Consider the following 24635-nt stretch of genomic DNA (forward strand, 5'->3'; position numbering starts at 1 on the left):
TTTATTTGAAATTCTATGTTGGAAACTTTGATGTGAATTACTTGGAACGAACCTTGTTGTGTAGAGATTTTAATGTGTCTTGATAATTCTAACAAGAAGTTATCCACTACACAGTTGTTGCACCTTATCATCATTCACTCAGGCAATTGATCGAACACTTGGTGGGCAGACGGTTTCATACACAAAACAATTAAAGATTTCATGTAGATACAATCTTTTTCATACACAAAACCACTGCTTACCTGATGCTACAGTGTCGGAGTTGCTTCTTCGTTTTCATTCCAACCAAACATCACCACCACTTCGGCCCTACCTGTTACAACCGAGACACAAACCTCGAACCAGAAAAAGATGAAGAAAGAACAAACAATTTTAGAAAGCAAATTAACAACGATTTTAGAAAGCAAATGAAGAAAGAACAAACGATTTCATACAGGGTTGGCTAACGATTTCAATCAAGTGAGTTTGAATTGAAGGTGAATCGGAATAACAGATCGCACCAGAAAGCAAACCTCGTCCCAATTGCAGCCTTCGATCTCGCAGAAAACGAAATCACAAATCGAGTTACCTTCAAGATCAATTACTTCTAATTGTCGTGTGAATCGAATTACCTTCAAGATCAATCACTTCTAATTTCTCCATATCCAAAATTTTAGAACGGATTTCACCACTCAAATCCTTGAAAGGGAGTGATAAAAGAATTAAAGGTAGCTCGGCGGTGGGTTGCATCTGTATATATCTAACAGTTGAGCAGGGGTTGTTCGATCGAGAGAGAAAGGTGGGGAAGAACAGGATATAAAGTGGGGAAGAAAGAGATGCAAAGAAGAGATATGAAACAATTAAAAGTTCATCCCACATCGCTGGTGGGATAACAGATGAAGGAAAAACTTATTCTATAAAAAGGGAAGCAAGCTCCTTTGATAATTAAACCAGCTAAGCTTTGGGCTAGCCGACTCCTTTCAGCTGGTGGGTCCTTTATATTTAGGTGAGCCGATTTGGTTTGATTTGGAGTCCGAGTTGGTCCGATTTAGTCCGATTAGGACCGAATTGGACCGACTTTGACCGATATTGACCAAAAGCGATTAGCTAACCCTCTAAGACCTATTCGTAGGCGGTTGGAGACCGCCAAGCGTTTAGGCGCCGATTAATCGGCCGCCTAGACCGATTTTTGCAACACTGGTATCAAGTGGTGGAATGCCTGAAATATTCCCCACTCGTCAAAGCTCTATCGACGGTGGAAGTCGTTCCAATGGCCTGTCTCTCTCGAATCTATTCTACTGCCACATACGACAAAGGTGCAGACAAGATTTACTTTGACATTCTCAACCAGAAAGCTTCAATCTCAAAGAATCGATTTGCTCGTTACTAGGGCTCTCTTTTGAAGAATCCATGGTGAATCTTGATTCCATCTCAACAGGTCAGCTTTTCTCGATGTTCTACAACATGGGGTACACTGAAACCCTAACTACTGTGACCAAGTTCAAAAAGTCATGCCTTCCTCGTCAATGGAATGGCCTCTTCACTCTTCTCGTCAAAGGGCTTTCTGAACGAAGTGCAGGATCTGATGGTGCTAGCAAGTCTTTCATGACTCTGCTTTATGGGTTGTACCATGGTCTCAATCTTGATTATGGACTAGTCTTGTGGCTTCAGCTTGTCCAGAGTTTGTCATCTTCTTCTCGCCACACAGAGATTTCATGTGCTCGGTTCTGGACGATTATAACTCAATGGGTTATGGAGTGTTATCATGTTCCGATCATGGCGGACTCACAGCTTTCCTCTATTGCTACATTTCATACCACCAACATCATAGTCACTCATCCATCTAAGTATCTCTTCGTTGGCTCCATTCCTGAGACAATGTATGCTTGTGTGTCTCCTTCGAGCAAGCTTATTCAGGAGTACAAGAAGCTTCCCTCTTCTGGTCCAATGGAACTCACTCCTGAAATGGTGAAATCTATTGAGGAAGCAGACAAACCTGCTAAACGGGGCAAGAAGCAAGACGCAAAAAAGGGGGATAAAGGAGGTCAAGTCTCAAAGATTTAGACTCCAAGGAAGTGAAAGTCTGAGAAGGCAGCACCTTCCCAGCCCAAGCAGAAGAAGACCAAGAAACCTGCTCGAAAGCTTATTCTTCAATCATCAAGCGACTCAGACTCTGAGTACGTGCCTCCTGGTCATCAATCAACCATTCCAAGCGAATCTGAGAGCGAAAGCTCAGATGATGAAGGTTTGGATCGTGGAGATACTCCACCTCGTTCGCCTACACCAGAGGTACATGTTCGCTCCAAAGCACCTTCTCCTCCACCTGTTTCTATTCCTATTTCCTTACCTCCCATTTTCCCTATCATCACATCACAACCTTCCTCTACCATTCCTATATCTACACCTATTTTCACTGACACTACAACTACCACCACTACTGGAGTTCGGACCAACGTATCTAATACGGGGGCTCGTTCTTCGGCACCTGAAACCCCTGTTACCACCAAACCTCTATCACCTACCCAATCCACAGAAACCAATACCGTTCTTGGAGGTGAGGACTTGGAGTTTGATTCTACTTACTTCAGTCCTTATCGTGTCCAAAGCGATGATGATGAAGACGCTCCTCTCACCAAGCGACATCTCAAGGTTGTTGCTGATAAGATTGATCAGTTACTTTCTTCATCCTCTGCTGGTGCTTATTCAGAAGCAGCCCTCAAAGCGTTGTTCTCTTCAGTCGTACAAGAACATGATACCTCTATCTCTGATGCTGCAAAGGCTATTGATGCTTCTACCTCCCAATGTCAGAAGGCTTCGCTTGCTGTTGAAGCCTCCACAAAAGACTGCAAGGAAGCGACCGCAAAGGTCGAGAAACTAATTTCAGAGGCTCAACTCTTCTTGGATTCTTTGCAAGCTGCTGCTCAGAAAAACGCTCAGACAGTCAATGCTTCTGTTGACAATCTCACGCGTTCACTGGAGGCAGAGAAGACACAACTTGAAGTGGCTCGAAAAGCTATTGAAGCTGCTAACGAAGAGCTTCATACTAAAGTTGATGATCGCTTAACTCAGCTTGAGGCCGAGCTTGCAGTCGAAAACAAAATAATGGATGAGCTGGACAAGCGAACTTCCCAGCTCAAAGTTCAGAACTTAAAGCTCCGAACCACAACCAAAGAGCTTGACGATTTAAAGTCTGAACGAGAGGTGATTCGAAGCTCAGTGGGCGATGTACATTCAATCTTATTACATCTACTGGACGCCCATGACTCAATTTTGACTATCTCCATTCGACGCCACTTAGCTGAAAAGCTACGACATGCTTTGGATATCTTAAGTCGAATTGAAGGTGTTCCGGAGACCACTGTTCTTCCGAAACAAGGGGGAGAAAAGGTTCCCCAAGGCAAGGCTGGCAAGGCTCAACCTCAACCCCCTCCAGAACCAAAAGCTACTGCTGGACCGAAGGATAATGTAGCTTCGGCCAGTAAGAGGGAAAAGAAAAAGAAGAAGATTGGACAAGACGATGAAGATGAAGATGATGATATTGAAGACATCATGAAAGGGAATCCTTCTAAACCTCATCAGAAAACCAAGCCTTCCGATCAAGAGATTCGGGAGAAGATGAATCTTTTGGAGAAAGAGTTAAAAGAAAAAGAACTCTTAGAGAAAAAGAAGTCCATGTTTCCAGAATGGACCATTGAATAGCTCCGAAGGGAAGTCATTGATGAACCGAGTACTCACTGGCTTGAACCTGTTATCTCGTTCGGTCTTGAGAACTTGAAGGATGCTCCGTTCGATATGTCAATCACCCGAAAGGTATTTATCTTCCATTGCTTTGACTCAACGGCTGTCGTTCCCTCTCCAGACCCGAAGGTAGATCGGGATTTATTGTAGTTTTATCTGGAGTTTTGTAGCACTTGGTTCCTGGTATGTATTTTATTTAAGTAATTTTGTATTTTTGGCCTGGGACTCGGCGAGTTGAAGGCCCAACTCGCCGAGTAGAAGTGGGATGAGACGCGGGATTTAAGTATGGGACTCGTCGAGTCGGGTCCTGGACTCGACGAGTAGGCTCTGTCTGGACAAAACCCTAATCTGAGGATTTGCACCCTATTTAAACAACCTTATACAACCTCCATCGCCCCTTTATGCTCCCAGAAACCCTCCATAGCAAACCCTAAGCGTTTTGGTGCAAGATCTAAGGCTTTTGAGTGATTTTGTGGGTTTTGACCACAAGGAAGAAGGAAGAGCATAAAAGGATCAAGAGGAGACTGAAGGATTCGAGTTTGGTGCATCATTTGCAGTGTTTGAAAGGTATAAAGTCTGTACCTTGCTTGCTTATTTGTTTGATCCCTTTTTGGGGAGATTTAGGGCTTTTATAAGCCATTCTTGGTAACCAACCATGATTGCAAGCATGGTTGGGGGTTGAGGCTTCGGATCTAGGCCCATGGAAGAGTTACAAGGCAGAAAAGGGCTGCTTTTGCACCCATGGAAGCCCCCATGCAACTTAAGAGCCTCTTTTAGAGCCTTTTTGGCTCAAAGTCCCATGCATGCACGTAAAGTTCGTAACTTTACGTGCTAGATCGAGTTTAGGGGCCTAGATCTATCATTTGGACAAGAGTTGTACACCAGAAATCGAAGGAATAGACTTGGGACTGTATCGACTCGGCGAGTCATCCTTGGGACTCGGCGAGTCCGAGGCTTGACTTTTTTTCTTTTATGGTCCAAGAGACCCAGTTGAGTGAAAGAAAGGTTTTAGAGGGTCCAGGAGAGTGACCCAACGTATCGGGATAAGCCATAGTCCTGGAGTTCATAGGACTCGGCGAGTGCATGAGTCGACTCGGCGAGTCCAAGGTAATCTCCCAACTCTTGAAGATGAACTCGACGAGTTGTTCATACAACTCGGCGAGCCGAGGACAGGACGTGTTCATAGGATGAAGATGGACTCGACGAGTTGTTCATACAACTCGGCGAGTCGGATGAAGGTTCATCCGGGGTGGTGTTAGAAGGAGAACTCGTCGAGTTGGCGGCCCAACTCGACGAGTAGAGTCGTGGATGAGGACAGTTGAAGAGATAGGGACTCGACGAGTTGGCGGCCCAACTCGGCGAATCGGGTCAACTGGAAGTTGACTTTGACTTTGACTTGGACTTGGTCATGGGTAAAATGGTCATTTTACCCTAAGAATAGATATCAGACTATGATTAAGTGTTTTGTGGGGATTATAGCCGGAGGATTTCCGGAGCAGCAGCAGACAGAGATTTCCCGCACAGATTATCAGCAGCTACTCGTTCGAGGTGAGTTACCTTCCAGTAGTTGTGGGTCTACGGCCACAATGCCGGCCCACCAGTAGGAATTGTATGTTAGATGATCGTCTTTGTGATATCATCTAGGTTTGCTACTACCTGATATGTTATATGCTAGCATGATATGTATATGTGACAGTAGTAGAGTCCGGTTGTTAGGACCGGAGGGTAGGTCAAACACCCCAGATATGTCTGACAGTATGTGATGATATGATTATATGCTGGCATGATATGTTATATGTGATAGTGGTAGTAGGGAGAGAATAGTCCTCAAGTTCGGTTGTTAGGACCGAAGGGTAGGTCGGACACCCCAGAAACGTCTGACAGTATGTTTACGTTATGATATATGTGATAGTAGCAGTAGGGGTGGAATAGTCCCCGAGGTTCGGTTGATAGGACCGAAGGGTAGGTCAGCACCCCAGAATGGCTTGACATGGGTAGGTCAGCACCCCAGAATGGCTTGACACGGGTAGGTCGGCACCCCAGAATGGCCATACTGGGTAGGTCGGGCGCCCCAGAATTGCCCGACAGTATGTATGCGATATGTCTGTATGGTATGTGGTATGATGGGGGAACTCACTAAGCTTTGTGCTTACAGTTTTAGTTTTGGTTTCAAGTACCTCTTCGTCTAAGGGGAAGGAGCCGGCAGTGTAGCAGCGCATCACACACACATATGATTTCCGCATGGAGTTTTCTGGGATTGTACTCTGATTTATTTTTACTTTGACATTATGATTTCAGACACATTGTTATAGTTTTGTTTGCAAATGATATGGCATGGGAAATGTTTTGGTAAACTATGTTGAGAATTACTAAATTTTAAAAAAAATGGGCTTGGAAATTGGGATGTTACAAGTTGGTATCAGAGCCCTCGTTTGAGGGATTCGGACACACCCTCGGGAGTGTCTGGACCCAAACCGAAGGATTTAAAAGATTTTTACAAAGAAAATGGTTTTCTAAAATCTGAGTCAAAGGGTTTTGAGAAAGAACAAGGTGTGTGATGCGTGCGACCAGCCGAGCTCCAGTAAGTTTTCCCCCAAGATACCCATACTTGTTATAATAAGTTATATGATATATGATTCTGAGAACTGCATGCTAGATTAGGGCTAAGGATCTAGGAGGATGCCTTGTATGCCTGATGTATATGATTCTGAGAACTGCATGCTAGATTAGGGATAAGGATCTAGGAGGATGCCTTGTATGCCTGATGTATATGATTCTGAGAACTGCATGCTAGAGTAGGGCCAAGGATCTAGGAAGGATTCCTTATATGCCTGTTGTATGAGTTGTATGCTAGGACTGTTTAGTCAGCAGTAGGATAGCATGATTAGGTTATGCCTGATGCGGTTACTCGATGCACGAATGCTGCTTGCTTTGTGCTTAAGGGGTCCTGGCTAACTTTAACTAACTAGTGAGCGGATATTTAACAGTACTCGCAAGCTAGTTAGGGAAGGGAAGTAGGGACTCCTAGTGCAGCTGATGGCGGAGAGTAGGTCAGAGAGTGCCCCAAGAAAGCCTGGGATGAGACTAGATGGAAAGGGATATTGGTTAAGGGACCTGGTGAAGTCAAGACAGCCCTTGAGGAAAGTACAGATAGATGTGGAAGGTAGTATGGGCCCGTACTACTGGAAGCAGAGGATCCGTACTCGAATCAAGGAAGGTTGAGACAGAACCGGGAAACTTGGAGAGTGTGTTAGACCTCTCGAGAGTATGTATGACCCTGACATTTATGCGTGTATTTTTCAGTATGGTGACCACGCGACATGGAGCAGGAGGTTCCGGATCAGGATCAGGATCAGGCTCGGGTGCAGGATCTGAGCAGGTTGATGACGGGCTGCGCGAGTTCATCGCGTCTGAGATCACGAGAGGCATTCTTGAGTCGACCCCGGTCATTTTCGGGTCGATCAAGGAGGGGATTGTTGAGCTGATGGAGGATCGCCTCCGGGCATTCAGGAGTGATATGACATCTAGCCAGACGAGTACGCGCACACTGTCCTTTAAGGACTTCCGTGGGAGTGGTGCGCCGGATTATCACGGGGTGAAAGACCCCATCGCTACCAGGAGATGGATCGCAGACATTGAGTCTGCGCAGTTGACGAGCTTCTGCCCGAAAGGGTCGAAGGTCCGCTTTGCTGCGGGATGTTTGAGGGATAGAGCTAGAGACTGGTGGGAGTCGATTGGTGACTCATTGGGAGCCCCATCCGTCGAGGCCATGACGTGGTCAGATTTCGTGACCAGATTCAGAGCTGAGTTTGCGCCAGCTGTAGAGCTTCAGCAGCTGGCCAGAGAGTTTTTGGATATGAGGCAGACTACGGAGACTGTGGCGGAAATCACCGCCAAGTTTCGGGAGAGAGCATTGTTGGTACCTCAGTATGCGGGGGATGAGGAGATGCGGAAGACCCGCTACCATGATATGTTGAGGGCTGATATTCGGGAGCATGTCAGCTACTCTGCCTGCCCGACCCTGGAGTCCATGATTGCCAGGGCGCGGGAGAGGGAGCTCGATTTAGAGCATGCGAGGAAGAGGAAAGCTGAGTCTGAGCAGGTTACAGGGGTTTCGGGGAAGAAACCCAAGGGATCCGACGTTAGGTCGAAGGGCCAGCCGGGCCAGAGCCGCTGCAGGAAGTGCGACAGGCCGCATGAGGGAGCTTGTAGAGCAGGATCGTCAGGCTGCTACAAGTGCAGCAAGACGGGGCACTTTGGCAGGGATTGTACTGCCCCCGCCCCCACAGTACAGATGACATACCTGATTTGCTTCCATTGCAATCAGAGGGGCCACAAAAAGGCCAATTGCCCGAGATTGACAGCAGCGCCAGCAGCGGCGCCGGTTTCAGCGACAGCGCGGGTTGCAGATGGCCGGAAGGCCAAGACAGAGGCTCCAGTGGTGCGGAGCCGAGCATTTCAGTTGACAGCCGAGGAGGCACGCGCTGCACCTGATGTAGTGACGGGTATGATTCCTTTCTTATGCTTTTATTTTATGGCGCTGTGATCTTGATATGTTATGTATGTGCTCTGTTTAGGATCGTTCCATGTGAACGGTATCCCAGTTCAGGTATTGTTTGATTCGGGTGCTACCCGATCGTTTGTCTCTCTTGTGCTTAGCAAGAAGTTCCCTGAGTCGTCGGGCACGTTGGATTGCCCTCTAGAGGTCGAGATTGCGGACGACCAGTCAGTGCGAGCATCAGAGGTCTACCGAGATTGCGTCCTGCGACTGTTTGAGGAGCGTTATCTGGTAGATCTGGTTCCCATACCTTTGCGGGGGAACAAGGTTATTATCAGTATGGATTGGCTAAGCCCCAATGGGGCAGTGATTGACTGTGCGCAACAGTTGGTGCGGATCAGGACCCCAAGTGGGGGAGAGCTGGTGATTCAGGGCGAGAGGCCACAGCAAGGACCTGCTTTATGTTCAGCAGCGAGAGCTAGGCGTTACCTTCAGCAGGGTTGCGCAGGATTTGTTGCCTATGTGATGGATACCCGGGAGATGGGTAAGGCAATGGTGAGCGATGTGCCCGTGGTACGAGATTTTGCGGACGTATTCCCCGAGGAGTTGCCTGGGATAGCTCCGGAGAGGCAGGTAGAGTTCAGGATTGAACTAGTCCCTGGTGCGGCTTCGATAGCCAAGGCACCGTATCGGTTGGCTCCTCCTGAGATGCAGGAGTTGTCTACACAGCTGCAGGAGCTGTTAGACAAGGGTTTCATTAGACCGAGCAGTTCACCCTGGGGAGCCCCGATTCTATTTGTGAAGAAGAAGGACGGGTCGCATCGGATGTGTATAGATTATAGGGAGCTGAATAAGGTAACGGTGAAGAACCGTTACCCACTCCCGAGGATTGATGACCTCTTTGACCAGCTACAGGGAGCATCTTGGTTCTCCAAGATTGATTTGCGATCAGGGTATCATCAGATGAGGGTCAGAGAGGAGGATGTACAGAAGACTGCGTTCCGGACGCGTTATGGCCACTATGAGTTTGTGGTGATGCCTTTCGGGCTCACCAATGCTCCTGCCGCGTTCATGGACCTCATGAACCACGTGTGTAGACCGATGTTAGACCGGTCTGTGATAGTGTTTATTGATGATATATTGGTTTACTCCAAGACGCGAGAGCAACATGAGGAGCATCTACGAGAGGTTCTGGAGACTTTGAGAAGGGAGAGCTTGTATGTTAAGTTCTCCAAGTGTGAGTTCTGGTTGCGCGAGGTGCAGTTTCTCGGGCACCTTGTCAACCAGAACGGGATATCAGTGGACCCGACCAAGGTTGAGGCCGTGACAAGGTGGGAAGTTCCGAGGTCTCCATCTGAGATTCGGAGCTTTCTGGGATTAGCAGGCTACTATCGGATATTCATTCAGGACTTCTCCAAGATAGCCGTGCCCCTGACCAGGCTGACGAGGAAAGTCGTGGTCTTTCGCTGGGGGCCTGAGCAGCAGGCCGCATTCGAGACACTGAGACAGAGATTGTGTGAGGCGCCAATCTTAGCCCTGCCAGAGGGCATGGAGGATTTTGTGGTATATTGTGATGCGTCCATCTCAGGTTTGGGTGTGGTACTAATGCAGAGAGGGCATGTTATTGCATACGCTTCGAGGCAGCTGAAGCCTCACGAGGCGAATTACCCGACGCATGATTTGGAGCTGGGGGCTGTTGTTTTTGCCCTCAAGATTTGGCGTCATTACCTCTATGGTGTTCGTTGTACCATTTACACGGACCACAAGAGTTTGAGGTACCTCATGGATCAGCCGAACCTGAACATGAGGCAGCGTCGGTGGCTGGATGTGGTGAAGGATTATGATTGCGAGATCCTCTACCACCCGGGGAAGGCCAATGTCGTGATCGATGCGTTTAGCCGCAAGGCAGCGCCAATCAGGGACATCTGTCTGAGGATGACAGTGGTAACTCCACTGTTGGAGCGGATCCGGGAGGCTCAGCAGGAGGCTATGAAGGAGGAACATCGGAAGAGCGAGCGTATAGTGGGCCAGGTTTCCTCCTTCGACTATGATAGCTGAGGGTTATTGACTCTTCACCGTAGGGTGTGGGTCCCTTATCATGGAGGCGTGCACCAGATCCTGATGGAGGAGGCACACAAATCCAGATTTTTTATCCATCCCGGAGCGACGAAGATGTATAGAGATCTTCGTCCTGATTATTGGTGGCCCTGCATGAAGCAGGACGTAGCATGGTATGTGGAGTGGTGCTTGACCTGCAGGAAGGTCAAGGCCGAGCACCAGAGGCCACACGGAAAGATACAACCGTTAGATATTCCCTTGTGGAAATGGGAAGATATTACCATGGATTTCATTACCAAGCTTCCCAAGACTGCACGGGGAGTGGATTCGATTTGGGTAATCGTGGATCGGTTGACCAAGAGTGCCCATTTCATACCGATCCAGGAGAGCATTTCGGCCGAAAAGTTAGCCGACATCTATATCCGAGAGGTGGTAGCTCGGCACGGAGTACCAGTTTCAGTGATTTCCGACAGGGATGTGCGGTTCACTTCCAGGTTTTGGAAGAAGTTTCATGACGAGCTGGGTACTCGTCTGCATTTTAGCACCGCCTTTCACCTGCAGACGGATGGTCAGAGCGAGCGGACCATCCAGACGCTAGAGGATATGCTGCGGGCATGTGTTTTAGACTTTGGAGGTAGCTGGGATACCTACCTTCCGTTGGCGGAGTTCTCGTATAATAATAGCTATCATGCGAGTATTGGCCGTCCTCCCTTCGAGATGTTATACGGGAGGAAGTGCAGAACCCCGATATGTTGGGGTGAGGTTGGCCAGAGGGTCATGGGGAGCACCGAAGTGGTGCTCAAGACGACAGAGAGGATTCAGCAGGTTCGGAGTAGACTTCAGACTGCTCAGAGTCGGCAGAAAAGTTATGCCGACAAGCGCCGATTGGACCTGGAGTTTCAGGTCGGGGATATGGTTCTCCTTAAGGTGTCGCCATGGAAGGGCGTCATCCGATTCAGGAAGCGGGGCAAGTTGGGTCCCAGGTATATTGGACCCTTCAGGGTTATAGCCCGGGTGGGCAAGGTGGCATTTAGGTTGGATTTGCCAGCCGAACTTAGTCAGATTCATAGCACTTTTCACGTCTCCCAGTTACGGAAATGTTTGGTGGACGATTCGGCAGTGGTACCATTAGAGGATATTCAGGTCGATGACAGCCTGAATTACATCGAGCGGCCTGTAGCGATTCTCGACCGGAAGTCGAAGGATCTGAGGAACAAGAGGGTCGAGCTGGTAAAGGTGCAATGACAGCACCGGAAGGGCTCGGAATGGACTTGGGAGCCGATGGATGAGATGATGGAGCATTACCCAGAGCTTTACCAGGAACGAGCAGCAGACTTTGAGGACGAAGTCTAAAATAAGTGGGGGAGATTTGTAGCACCTGGTTCCTGGTATGTATTTTATTTAAGTAATTTTGAATTTTTGGCCTGGGACTCAGCGAGTTGAAGGCCCAACTCGCCGAGTAGAAGCGGGATGAGACGCGGGATTTAAGTATGAGACTCGTCGAGTCGGCTCGACGAGTAGGCTCTGTCTGGACAAAACCCTAATCTGAGGCTTTGCACCCTATTTAAACAACCTTATACAACCTCCATCGCCCCTTTATGCTCCCAGAAACCCTCCATAGCAAACCCTAAGCGTTTTGGTGCAAGATCTAAGGCTTTTGAGTGACTTTGTGGGTTTTGACCACAAGGAAGAAGGAAGATCATAGAAGGATCAAGAGGAGACTGAAGGATTCGAGTTTGGTGCATCATTTGCAGTGTTTGAAAGGTATAAAGTCTGTACCTTGCTTGCTTATTCGTTTGATCCCTTTTTGGGGAGATTTAGGGCTTTTATAAGCCATTCTTGGTAACCAACCATGATTGCAAGCATGGTTGGGGGTTGAGGCTTCGGATCTAGGCCCATGGAAGAGTTACAAGGCAGAAAAGGGCTGCTTTTGCACCCATGGAAGCCCCCATGCAACTTAAGAGCCTCTTTTAGAGCCTTTTTGGCTCAAAGTCCCATGCATGCACGTAAAGTTCGTAACTTTACGTGCTAGATCGAGTTTAGGGGCCTAGATCTATCATTTGGACAAGAGTTGTACACCAGAAATCGAAGGAATAGACTTGGGACTGTATCGACTCGGCGAGTCATCCTTGGGACTCGGCGAGTCCGAGGCTTGACTTTTTTTCTTTTATGGTCCAAGAGACCCAGTTGAGTGAAAGAAAGGTTTTAGAGGGTCCAGGAGAGTGACCCAACGTATCGGGATAAGCCATAGTCCTGGAGTTCATAGGACTCGGCGAGTGCATGAGTCGACTCGGCGAGTCCAAGGTAATCTCCCAACTCTTGAAGATGAACTCGACGAGTTGTTCATACAACTCGGCGAGCCGAGGACAGGACGTGTTCATAGGATGAAGATGGACTCGACGAGTTGTTCATACAACTCGGCGAGTCGGATGAAGGTTCATCCGGGGTGGTGTTAGAAGGAGAACTCGTCGAGTTGGCGGCCCAACTCGACGAGTAGAGTCGTGGATGAGGACAGTTGAAGAGATAGGGACTCGACGAGTTGGCGGCCCAACTCGGCGAATCGGGTCAACTGGAAGTTGACTTTGACTTTGACTTGGACTTGGTCATGGGTAAAATGGTCATTTTACCCTAAGAATAGATATCAGACTATGATTAAGTGTTTTGTGGGGATTATAGCCGGAGGATTTCCGGAGCAGCAGCAGACAGAGATTTCCCGCACAGATTATCAGTAGCTACTCGTTCGAGGTGAGTTACCTTCCAGTAGTTGTGGGTCTACGGCCACAATGCCGGCCCACCAGTAGGAATTGTATGTTAGATGATCGTCTTTGTGATATCATCTAGGTTTGCTACTACCTGATATGTTATATGCTAGCATGATATGTATATGTGACAGTAGTAGAGTCCGGTTGTTAGGACCGGAGGGTAGGTCAAACACCCCAGATATGTCTGACAGTATGTGATGATATGATTATATGCTGGCATGATATGTTATATGTGATAGTGGTAGTAGGGAGAGAATAGTCCTCAAGTTCGGTTGTTAGGACCGAAGGGTAGGTCGGACACCCCAGAAACGTCTGACAGTATGTTTACGTTATGATATATGTGATAGTAGCAGTAGGGGTGGAATAGTCCCCGAGGTTCGGTTGATAGGACCGAAGGGTAGGTCAGCACCCCAGAATGGCTTGACATGGGTAGGTCAGCACCCCAGAATGGCTTGACACGGGTAGGTCGGCACCCCAGAATGGCCATACTGGGTAGGTCGGGCACCCCAAAATTGCCCGACAGTATGTATGCGATATGTCTGTATGGTATGTGGTATGATGGGGGAACTCACTAAGCTTTGTGCTTACAGTTTTAGTTTTGGTTTCAGGTACCTCTTCGTCTAAGGGGAAGGAGCCGGCAGTGTAGCAGCGCATCACACACACATATGATTTCCGCATGGAGTTTTCTGGGATTGTACTCTGATTGATTTTTACTTTGACATTATGATTTCAGACACATTGTTATATTGTTGTTTGCAAATGATATGGCATGGGAAATGTTTTGGTAAACTATGTTGAGAATTACTAAATTTTTTAAAAAAAAAAAATCGGGCTTGGAAATTGGGATGTTACAAGTTTGCTCAGCCACAATACTTGACATGGAGCACAAAGAAGATTACAACGGTCAAGGTATTGAAGCCCTCTTCGGCTGGGAAATTTGTTAATGTTAAATTCAAAGTAACCCGAGGCTCAGATAGCTCGGTTCATACTATTTCCCTGGCTGATCTGCCGAACTTGAACCCGCACGACTGGATACTCCTCAACAATATTTTATTGTCTAATCCTCAGGAGTATCAGCCGATCATAGATCACATCAAGCGAATGCTTGTTTGTTACATTCACGAAGTGGCAAAGATGGATCAAGAAATCGCATCTGTCATTCACAAGCGAACTACGATAAAACCGATTGGAAGAACGGGCAATGTGAATGCGATGATCAAGGGCAAAATCAATCTTAAGTTTCATACTGTGATGTTCATTAGGGGCGAAGGTCAAAAGTGCTTGTTCGCTCTTATTGACAAGCACCTGTTCTCAACTGCTTGCTTGGAGCACATTTTGGAGATCATACACAGGTGTAATCAGAACAGTGAAGCTGACAAGAAGTTGTTCACCGATATGCTTCGCTGGTACATTCAGTTTCGGCAGACACTTCTTGCGATCATCCCTCGGTTGTGAAGCAGGTCAAGGTTACTCAACCGAAGTAGTCTCTCGCCTCTTTTGACGCAAAGGGGGAGATTGTTGGGTATAATAGTGTTGCGTCTTTGGGCTCGGTCCTTAACCCAGTTTTGTTATCCGGTTTGGGCATGTCCAACCGTGTTTGTTTTATTAGGGTTTAGTATTTAAGGTGCATGCATGCATCCTTCATGATTAGCGCTTTTAATTATTATTCTGATATAGTACTGTAAACCCTAGCTCGCCTCTACAGTGGAAGTTCTTAATCGAGCTCTGCTGAGGCGTGACTACATTTGAATCATTAAGCATTACTTGATTCTTTATCGTGTTGATTGTGTTTGTTTGCATTTATTGTTTAACCTGTTGAAGATCTAATCGATCTAAGAGTTTTTCAACTCATCATATATATATATATATATATATATATATATATATATATATATATATATATATATATATATATATATATATATTTGTCAAAGTTTGATGAACACATAATTTTAATATTTTTTTTTACCAATGCCACTCAATTTGGATATATATTTATTATTATCTTTAACCTGCTATAAAAAAAATTACAATACTTGATATAGGAATTTTATAACATATTTTTGTTCAGTTAAACCACAAAAATAAATTTTCGATAAATAATTATTTATTACTCTAAAATATAAATAAATACAGAAAACGAAGAATAACGACACCTGCCTTCTCTCTTTGTTTTCTTCATTCTCCCCTTCGCATATCCATCCTTCATTACATATCATATCCTCCTCTTCCATTTCTGTCTCTTTATCGGATTCTGTTTCCTAGCACAAATTCATCGCAATCCGTTCCTCGTTTTTTCATCCGGGGTTCACCGATCCTCGTTCACTCGCCCCCTGCAATCAAATAAAGCGAAGGGTCAATCTGCATGCATATGTCGATCAATGCGCTTCGATGATGTTTTTGAATTTTAGTCGGTGTTGAAGAATTGTGGTTCGTATTATTCTCAATTATGTTATTGTCAAGAGGCTGATGTTTTGCTTGTTGAAATTAGGGTTTGATGCGTTCCGTGAAAAGGGTTCTGATTTTTATCAGGATGCTTTGATTTTGTATAGTCTGTAGATACTGTACCGGAATCGATTGTTAATTTGGATCGTTTTTGGTAGAAATCGAGGGTCGATATGATTATTATCAAGTTGGGTTGAGTTTTTTTTTACAAACCCTAGTCTAGGTGTAATTAGGTATATATAGATCCGAGTATAGTTTAGCAGTTCATGTTTACAGCTGGAGTTAATTGAAGCAATAATCATGGATCATATTGTTGGTGGAAAGTTTAAGCTTGGGAGGAAAATTGGGAGCGGATCATTTGGTGAGCTTTATTTAGGTATGTTCCAGATTCTCTGTTTTAAGCATCAATTTCAGGTATTATATCTGTGTTTTTAGTACTTCATATCCATTCATTTTCGTTCTTTGTTTGATGATATGCAGGTGTTAATATTCAAAGTGGGGAAGAAGTTGGCGTTAAACTGGTATTTGATTGACTATTAGCTTTGGATGTTATGATTGCTTGATTATTCCATTAACAGGCATGTTGTGGCTTCATTCCCAGGAACCCACGAAGACAAAACATCCTCAACTTCATTATGAATCGAAAGTATATATGCTTCTCCAGGGAGGAAGTGAGTCTTTCTCACTCAAATGCTCAATCTAATTGGGGCAAAAAGTAAATACAAAATTTAGAAATAAAATGACAATTTGTTTATCTTGTTAATGAAGCGGGAGTACCTAGTCTTAAGTGGTTTGGAATTGAGGGTGAGTACAATATCATGGTGATTGACCTCCTTGGACCAAGTCTGGAAGATCTTTTCAACTATTGCAATAGAAAATTTACCTTGAAGACTGTTCTAATGCTTGCAGATCAATTAGTAAGTGCTATCTTTATATTTTAAAAATCATTTCTCATTTATTTATGCAACTTACTTATAATGCAGATTAATAGAGTTGAGTTCATGCATGCAAGGAGTTTTCTTCACCGTGACCTAAAGCCTGACAATTTTTTAATGGGCCTGGGCCGCAAAGCAAATCAGGTGATTGTCAAATTTGTTGATCTTTTGGGACACTATATGCTTATGTTATTGGTTTATTTATATGTAGAGTTTCAATGTGATTGAAAAATGTTGTCGTAGGGGCTGTTTTTTTTTCCCCTCTTCAGTCATGAGTAAAGTGGCTGAATGAGTAATGATGTGTGTCTGGATAAATTGCTGTCTGTCAGTCTGTTTCTTTTCTAGACTGAATAAATCATTGGAATGAGACTAAATGACCATTTTACCCTTATGGGTACATATAATTAGTATACTATTGATCAATGATTGTCTTAATACATTAAGTCATGTTTTTGGCTTAACCCAATAAGTAATTCCGTCTGGATGAAGTCAAAATGAAACTGCCATGTATAGCTGTCCAGGTTAAGTGCTTAACCCATTAAGATCATTAAGTATAAAAGAAACAGAAGCTAAATAATTGTAGTATTTTGCATGGTAAAAAAAGAAGTTGTAATAATGGTGCATGAATGTGTGTTATGGCAGGTGTATGTCATTGATTTTGGGCTTGCAAAAAAGTATAGGGATCTTCAAACTCATAGACACATACCTTACAGGTAAGTTAGCTTAGCTATCCTGGAATTATATTGTTAAATAAGTCATGATTTGGGGGATGTTATTGTTTATTGGCACCTGTTAATGTTATAATATAAGGTATTTCTATTTATTAGTGTACGACTTGACTTGTAGGGAAAACAAGAATCTGACTGGCACGGCTCGTTATGCTAGTGTCAACACACACCTTGGGGTTGGTAAGTGATTTGTCTGGCAAAATTTTCATTTATTTTTATTTTGAGGTAATAAATATTAAATATCAAGTACGTTTAAATATTGTAGAACAAAGTAGGCGGGATGATTTGGAATCTCTTGGTTATGTTCTTATGTATTTCTTAAGAGGAAGGTATGCATGCAGCAGTGTATATTTTAGTTTTAGTAATTAGTAATTAGTATGTGGATGATTTACATTACATGTATGTGTGTTTTTGCATTAGCCTTCCATGGCAGGGACTGAAAGCGGGAACCAAAAAACAGAAATATGACAGGATAAGTGAAAAGAAGATGTTGACTCCAATAGAGGTAGGTATATTTCAAGCCATTTATATACATATTCTATTCTATAAATAATTTTAATTATTCAACAGGTGCTGTGCAAATCATATCCGCCAGAGTTCACATCCTACTTTCATTATTGTCGATCATTGAGATTTGAAGACAAACCGGATTATTCATATTTGAAAAGGCTTTTCCGCGACTTGTTTATTCGTGAAGGTGAATACCGAATAAGACTAAACAAGTCTTGAATCTTGATATTATGATATTTTTGATGATTGAGATTTGAGTTATTTTATCAGGCTATCAATTCGACTATGTATTCGATTGGACAATATTGAAATATCCACAAATCGGAGCCAGCTCACGAGAACGAGTTAGTGGATTTTATTATTTAAGACAACAACGATAATACTAAATAAATACACTAATCTTGTGTTGTTTTTGTTTTTGTTTTTGTTTTTGTTTTGTAGCCACAAACTGGGAATGCTGCCGGTGCTGGTGGTCAAAATGTTGGGACATCCGCGGAAAAAACAGGAAGAGCCTCGGGTATCTATCTCACTTAAAAGCTATGGTTCCAAAAGAAAAAGGGCATTTATGTTTTTTGCACATAGGAGGGAGGAGAGAGATAAAAAGCAAGTCACCTGTACCTGTTTGGATGGAACATGACATGAATTGCATTTTCAGTCCCAGTCCAATGCAGTACAAGTATAAGGCGAGTCCAATAAACTAAACTAGCCTGCCTGCCTTATTTTTTGTGATGTAGGTGGACTCCATGGTGCAGTAGACGCACCATACTCTAGAAGAAATCCGCCAGGTGGCACCCGCCCGGAACATTCCAGAACCAGGATTTCGGAAAACGTCTCTCTCTCTCTCTCTCTCATGTTTGTAGGTAGACTGGGTGACCTAATTTTTGGTATTTTTTGATGCAACAGCAGCAAACTGATTCTGAAAAAGTGCGGTCTTCTCGAAACGGTAATTTGTCGAAACACCTAAGCAGCAGACCGGGTTCTTCAGCAGAGGCGACAGATGGCAGATCCAGCCGAGTGATTTCAAGCAGTGGGTCCCGTTTATCAACCACTCAAAGAGGAGCCCAACCCACTACTTCAAAGCCTGGCCGGGAAGATCCTCTTCGAAGCTTCGAGTTCCTCCAAATCAGGAAGTAATAATAACAGAGAGATATGATATAAAAAAAAAAAATTACTATAATAATTATATGTAAAAAATGAGAGTTTGTGTTTTTACACTGCAATGTAATGTTAAGGTGATGACGAAACATGGATAATATATATGTTGTTTGTTGTTTTCCATAAAATAGTTTGGTAATCAATGTTGTGAAAATCTTTGTCAATTTGGTTGCAACGATATACACATCAAAACCTCAGATAAAATGGATTAATCTTCAACACAATTACGGCAACAAACATTGATTTAAGATGAATTGAGTAACATCAACATGAAAACATGAAATATGATGGAACATGTACAAAAAAAAAAGTTGCGGAAAGCTCTCTCCATTGATGATATAATGGTATGATATTTGATATTAACCTCGTAGGGCTGCCAATCTTTTCTCAAGTTCATCTATCCCGGAACTACATATACATACAAACAAAGAAGATCATAATCACTAAGATGAAGATATTAACAAAAAAATAATAATAATAATTCTGGTTTTTGAAAGTTTAGGGACAAGAAAATGTTGCACTTATTTTAGGATGAATAGCTCTATGTTAGCAAAAAGATTTAAATATTTTTTACCTGCTAGCATCCTCGGTATTTTTCCCAGCAATTTTTCCTTTGGGAGCTGAGGATAACTGCAAAAAGGTCAACAAAAACTTAAATACAAAACATGTTGTTGATTAACAAGAGTACAATGTAATAATTATATCTACAAACCTGTGAAGCCACATCCACACCAATCTCATCTAGCACCTGCAATTTCAAACATTTATATATGAAAAGGTAAAAAATAATGCTGGGTGAAAAACATGGTGTTTTTTTTTATTTTTACTTAATGGACTTGATTCCATAAGCTATATATGAGTGTTTCTTTTTAACCAGATGCAGAAAAACAATTAAAAAAATCACAAGAGGCCTTTCCCATTAAGCCCTAACTTTTTATAAATCTGCCCTCATCCAATTTTTTTTTTCTTTAATATATTTCTTACATCATTTATCCAAACAACATAGAGTTTACCTGGTTGGTGAGATCATCAGTTTCATCCTCAGCTTCATCATCATCAAGAACATCATCTATCGCATCTGACATCATTTCAGTCTGCACAAAAAAAATAATCCAGTATTAAGTTCCATTTTCCCTCACACCATGGAAGCAGGAATTGAACTAAATAAATGAATCCTAAGTGTTTTTTTTTTTTTTTTTTTTTTAATTTTATATTGTAAGGGCATGCACTATCTTACAGTCATATCCATTTGTGCAGATTGCTTCTGGAAATCTTGCATCACTTTCATTTGCTTTGCAGGAGCCATTTCCTACAAACAACACATTCACATCATAAAGATGTTGAGGAAAACAGAAAAATATAAAATATATGTTGCTGTATAACCAACCTTATTCATTGCTGCCATTGCTTTGGTAGCACCTTTCATCCCAACAGCCACAGAAGAGTGTGCAGCTAATGCCTGGGAGAAGTTAAAACCATAGAAAGTCAATCAAATGGTATAATTTATTTATGACAAAAAAAAAAAAAAAAAAGTTGGCATTTAAAAATTTACCTGTGTATGTGTTGCTATGCCCCTCATTTGAGCCCGACTACTTTGTAGGTTGGCTATTTGTTGTCTAAGCCTGATCAATTGGCGTGCTAAAATCTTTGTTGCTGCCTGCACAAACCAAATGTTAATGCACAAAAATTTCATCTTCATATAATCAACAAAGTATATACTTTTACTTATATATATGCTATGTGAGTTTAAACTTAAAAGTAAGCAACTAACCTCATTTCCTGTTTTAGCAGTTCTCTTTATCTCGGCAACAAGCTTCTTTTCCTGCTCGAGTTTATATGTATAAGATACTAGCATTCTTTTTTAAAGGAACAAAGTGCTAGTATTTGGATACATGCAAGTTAAATATACATCAAATCCAATGTGGTAATTAACGTATTTGCTGTGTCAAGACCAAGATTGCATTGATGTTTTACATATTTCAGGGGTTTGGAGCTAAAAGCTTACCTCTAACTGCAATGCTGTGATTTCCCTCTCTATACCTGAATCACAGAAAACAGGCATATGGTTCAAAACTAGCATCATCTACCTTCCAAATGAATTACACTTTGAGTGGAAAATCAACATGTGATCAAGCAAGATGCTTCTGTAGTTCACCTCGAGAATGCCATTTAGTTTGAAGATGGGATGGAAGAAAACCAGGTGTGGAACAAGATGGAAATGCTGGATTCTAATTAATAAGCATGCTCTTGTATCAATGTTGTAGCATGTTGTTATGTGATTTTTTAATCTCAGTGATTAGTAAAGCACTTGCATATATTAAATTATCAAATCTTCATCAAATTTGATGATATGCTATTCAGTACAGCAACTTTCAGCAGCCCATACATACAAGATTGAGTATGGTCTAAACTCATATCAATGGAGATTACTGTTGATTGAGTGATGATTATCAAATTACAAAGTACATACAATGTTGCAATTCAATAATTGCTTAAAACTTAATAGAGAAACTCAATTAACTATAAGATAAAACTTACCTCTAGTAGCATTGGACATCTCTCGTTTACTCTCTCGAAGTGCTTCTGGATCATATAAGAAAGAAAAACATATTAGCAAACGATTTAGAAGGAAACTATATTGCAATTAATACGTCCAATAAAGAATTTGGGAATAGGCAGTCAAAAACACCCCAAAAAAACTTATCATTAAAGTGATTAGACTTGTTCAAGCTTGAATCCGGCCACGAAAACGGAATTAACAAGTTTAAAAACATAATTTCCGAAATTAAACACGAATAGGTGAAGTAATTGAACTAAGAATCGTGTAAAGACAATCAATTTCAATCACAAAACAAGGAATTAGGGCACATACGACGTACCTTTAGGGGTTGGTTTCTTCTTGAATATGTTCATGATTGATTGATCACTGATCCGATTGAGAGAGTGGAGAACTGTACGCTAAGATCTTGATGATTGGTCGAATATATACGCAAATACCAATCGGATGATAAATCCAACCCAAAAATCCGGTTTTCCGATCAAGGGTTTGATAAGGATCAATTCGGGAAAACGGAAAACCCCCACAAAACCGTTTGTTTTTTCTTTTAATATATAAGATGTTGGAAACCTCGTTGACCTTAATTGTTTTAGCAGTTGACATCAAATGCTTTGTATGCCAACACAAATTATGCCAAAAATAAATAAAAAAGGGGCACAATGAAAAGGCTAATGCCATAAAGACCTTCAAATTTTCAAAAAATGTTCGGTTATATCCTAAGTTTATTTTTATGTCCGCAATAACTGTACAATTGGGCAAAAATTGTGATAATTGCTCTCTTTTCCGATTTTACCCTTCCATGACATTAGGGGATGTTTGGTTCTAAGATTAGAGTATGTTTGGTTTGCTCAAAAAATTAATTAACCACAAAAAAAGAAGCCATGACTCGAACCCGGGTCTCTTCCACAAAAGTCGAAGACCCTAACCAACTCGACTAAGCAATTAATTACGTTTTATTCCTTGAAAACTAGCATCTCTCCTAGCCCTAACTAGCATGCGATTCACAAATTCATAATCAAATCATAACAGATAACAAATGTGGGTATTCTGGGGAAACTTACATGAGCTCGGCTGATTGCATGCACCACACCCTTTCTTGTCTTATAAATTCTTTCCTTAAAACATTTTTCTTTTGAAAACTTTACAGATCCTCAGTTTGAGTTCAGACACACCCGAAAGTATGTCTGAATCCCTCAAACCAATGTTCTGATACCAATTTGTAACGACCCAAAAATCAAGGGTAAAAAATTTATTTTAATATAGCTAAAACATTGATACCATTTATTTCAAACATTTCAAATCATCGTTAAGTAAAACATTTATCAGAGTTCATCCCAAAATCATTCATTACGGAAATCATAGGTGTGTGCACTGCGATCAATCTGAGCCCTCCTTTTCCAAATCGATGATACCTGAAACCAAAACTGTAAACCGTAAGCACAAAGCTTAGTGAGTCCCCCAGAGCATACCCCACACACAATCCACATAACACATATCATATTAGCTATAAAAGCTATCTCTACCACATACCACATATCATATTAGCTATACAAGCTATCTCTACCACATAATCCATGCATACATAAACATATAAGAATGTCGTGGGCTCCCCCCAAGGTCTTACTCCAGGATGTCATGGGCTCCCCCACATGGTCTTACACCTAAGTGTCATGGGCTCCCCCATGGTCTTTAGCTGGGAATGCCATGGGCTCCCCCACATGGTCTTATATCCAACTACCACGGTCTCCCCCCGGGGTCTTCCATGCAAATCACATACATAATCAACTAGCATATCATATATCACAGTGGTATCTATCATGCTACCTAACACATACATAAACATATAAGGATGTCGTGGGCTTCCCCCAAGGTTTTACTCCAGGATGTCATGGGCTCCCCCACATGGTCTTACACCTAAGTGTCATGAGCTCCCCATGGTCTTCAGCTGGAAAACCATGGGATCCCCCACATGGTCTTACATCCAAGTGTCATGGGCTCCTCCCATGGTCTTCCCTGCAAACATCACACATATAACTAGCATAATACCAAGCATATCTAGCAATCATCACACATATCTCTACACAACAAGTCACATATCTCTTGTAACGCCCGTGTTTCTAGGCTAGGCATTAATATTGACATAATGGTCTAGGTTAACCTTTATAACTCATTTTGAAGAAATGAAAGGGAATTATGTGAATTTTATGTGAATTACGTGTTTTATGCTTAATTATTAGGGTTTAATTAATTAAGAATAAAAATGAGCGTCAAAATTAAATATTAGATAAAGCCAATATCTATTAAGAAACTTGTAGTGGGCGTGACAAGGATTACGGATATATAAAGAATACCGAAATCCGAGTTATAACGAAGAAGTTATGACATGTCGAAGTTTCGCGACAAAACCGGCACGGGGCCGAATGTCATAAAAAATGAGTTTTTGATAAACTACTTTTTAGCCTTAGTGATCTAAACGAAACTCGTAGTGTTCGTTAAACCGAGAGTAGGTATAAAAAGAACGCCCAAATCTGACTTCGTATGAGGAAGTTATGATTTTTCGAAGTTTCAGCTTAGCAATAGACAGCTAAAAACTCGAATTTTAGATCGAGTGATTTTTAGCCGACACAACCTAAACGAGAATCGAAGGTCTCGTAAATAGTAGCACAACGGTAAAAAGTCTGACGAAAACGGACTTCGGATGAAGAAGTTATGAATTTTTAACGGATTTTCTGTCCCGGTCTGTTAAAAATAATAATTTAAAAATTAAAGTCAAAATTAGCCGACGAAGTCTAAACGAAAGTTGTAGAGCGTAATTTTACCTACGCGTGCATATAAAGAACGTCAAAAACGGAGCTCGTATGCGAAAGTTATGGATTTTAGAAGTTTTGGAGCGAAAATCGAGAAATTATTTTAAAATCCGAGAAATTTCGCATAGGCCACGTCACCTTCGTTGTATGAGTGCCACGTGTCCGAAATGGATGAGTCACCTCGCATGAACAGTAGCCACGTGCTCGCTTCTGATTCGACCGAAGGGAGGCCCAACCGAAGCAAGCTGCGTGTCGCCCTTGTTCCGATCTGCTGAGTCACCGAAGCAGCTGAGTCATCCGAGCTTCGCTGGTCCAATCCGAGGGTGTCGCGTGCCCTTCGCGTGTCCGAAGCTCGCACCTTCCACCTGGCCTCGCTCCGCGGCTGCCACCTGCCGCCTTCGCATGTGCGACGCGTGTCGCGTCCGAACCCTCGCTGGCACCGCCTATTCTCGGCCGACTCCGG

General features: G+C 42.9%; 2 protein-coding genes across 5 annotated transcripts; one reads left to right on the forward strand and one right to left on the reverse strand.

The window, feature by feature from the left end:
- Positions 1–15181: 15181 nt before the first annotated feature.
- Positions 15182–18972, forward strand: LOC145132666 (casein kinase 1-like protein 10). Of its 4 annotated transcripts, none has more exons than XM_079067551.1 (14): positions 15182–15856; positions 15961–16001; positions 16082–16151; positions 16249–16397; positions 16464–16559; positions 17058–17128; positions 17262–17323; positions 17409–17472; positions 17564–17648; positions 17714–17840; positions 17924–17997; positions 18095–18170; positions 18236–18336; positions 18557–18972. In XM_079067551.1, exons 1-14 carry the CDS (start codon positions 15781–15783, stop codon positions 18785–18787), a joined length of 1323 nt encoding a protein of 440 aa, XP_078923677.1. In that variant the 5' UTR covers positions 15182–15780; the 3' UTR covers positions 18788–18972. The 4 variants fall into 4 exon arrangements, with proteins under 4 accessions (XP_078923677.1, XP_078923678.1, XP_078923679.1 ...); XM_079067552.1 differs by having other exon boundaries at positions 18560–18972; XM_079067553.1 differs by lacking the exon at positions 18236–18336 and adding an exon at positions 18388–18482.
- Positions 18973–19032: 60 nt separating this feature from the next.
- Positions 19033–21912, reverse strand: VPS2.3 (vacuolar protein sorting-associated protein 2.3). The gene is made up of 11 exons (XM_079067555.1): positions 21688–21912; positions 21347–21391; positions 20814–20848; positions 20580–20630; positions 20361–20465; positions 20196–20267; positions 20046–20117; positions 19822–19902; positions 19521–19556; positions 19383–19438; positions 19033–19216 (listed from the first exon to the last, which is right to left on the reverse strand). The coding sequence occupies exons 1-11, from the start codon at positions 21719–21721 to the stop codon at positions 19168–19170; spliced, it is 636 nt and encodes a 211-aa protein (XP_078923681.1). The 5' UTR covers positions 21722–21912; the 3' UTR covers positions 19033–19167.
- Positions 21913–24635: the final 2723 nt, after the last annotated feature.

This window comes from Lactuca virosa, chromosome 8, assembly GCF_052849685.1.
Source record: "Lactuca virosa cultivar CGN04683 chromosome 8, Lactuca_virosa_CGN04683_v6, whole genome shotgun sequence".
Lineage (NCBI taxonomy): Eukaryota > Viridiplantae > Streptophyta > Magnoliopsida > Asterales > Asteraceae > Lactuca > Lactuca virosa.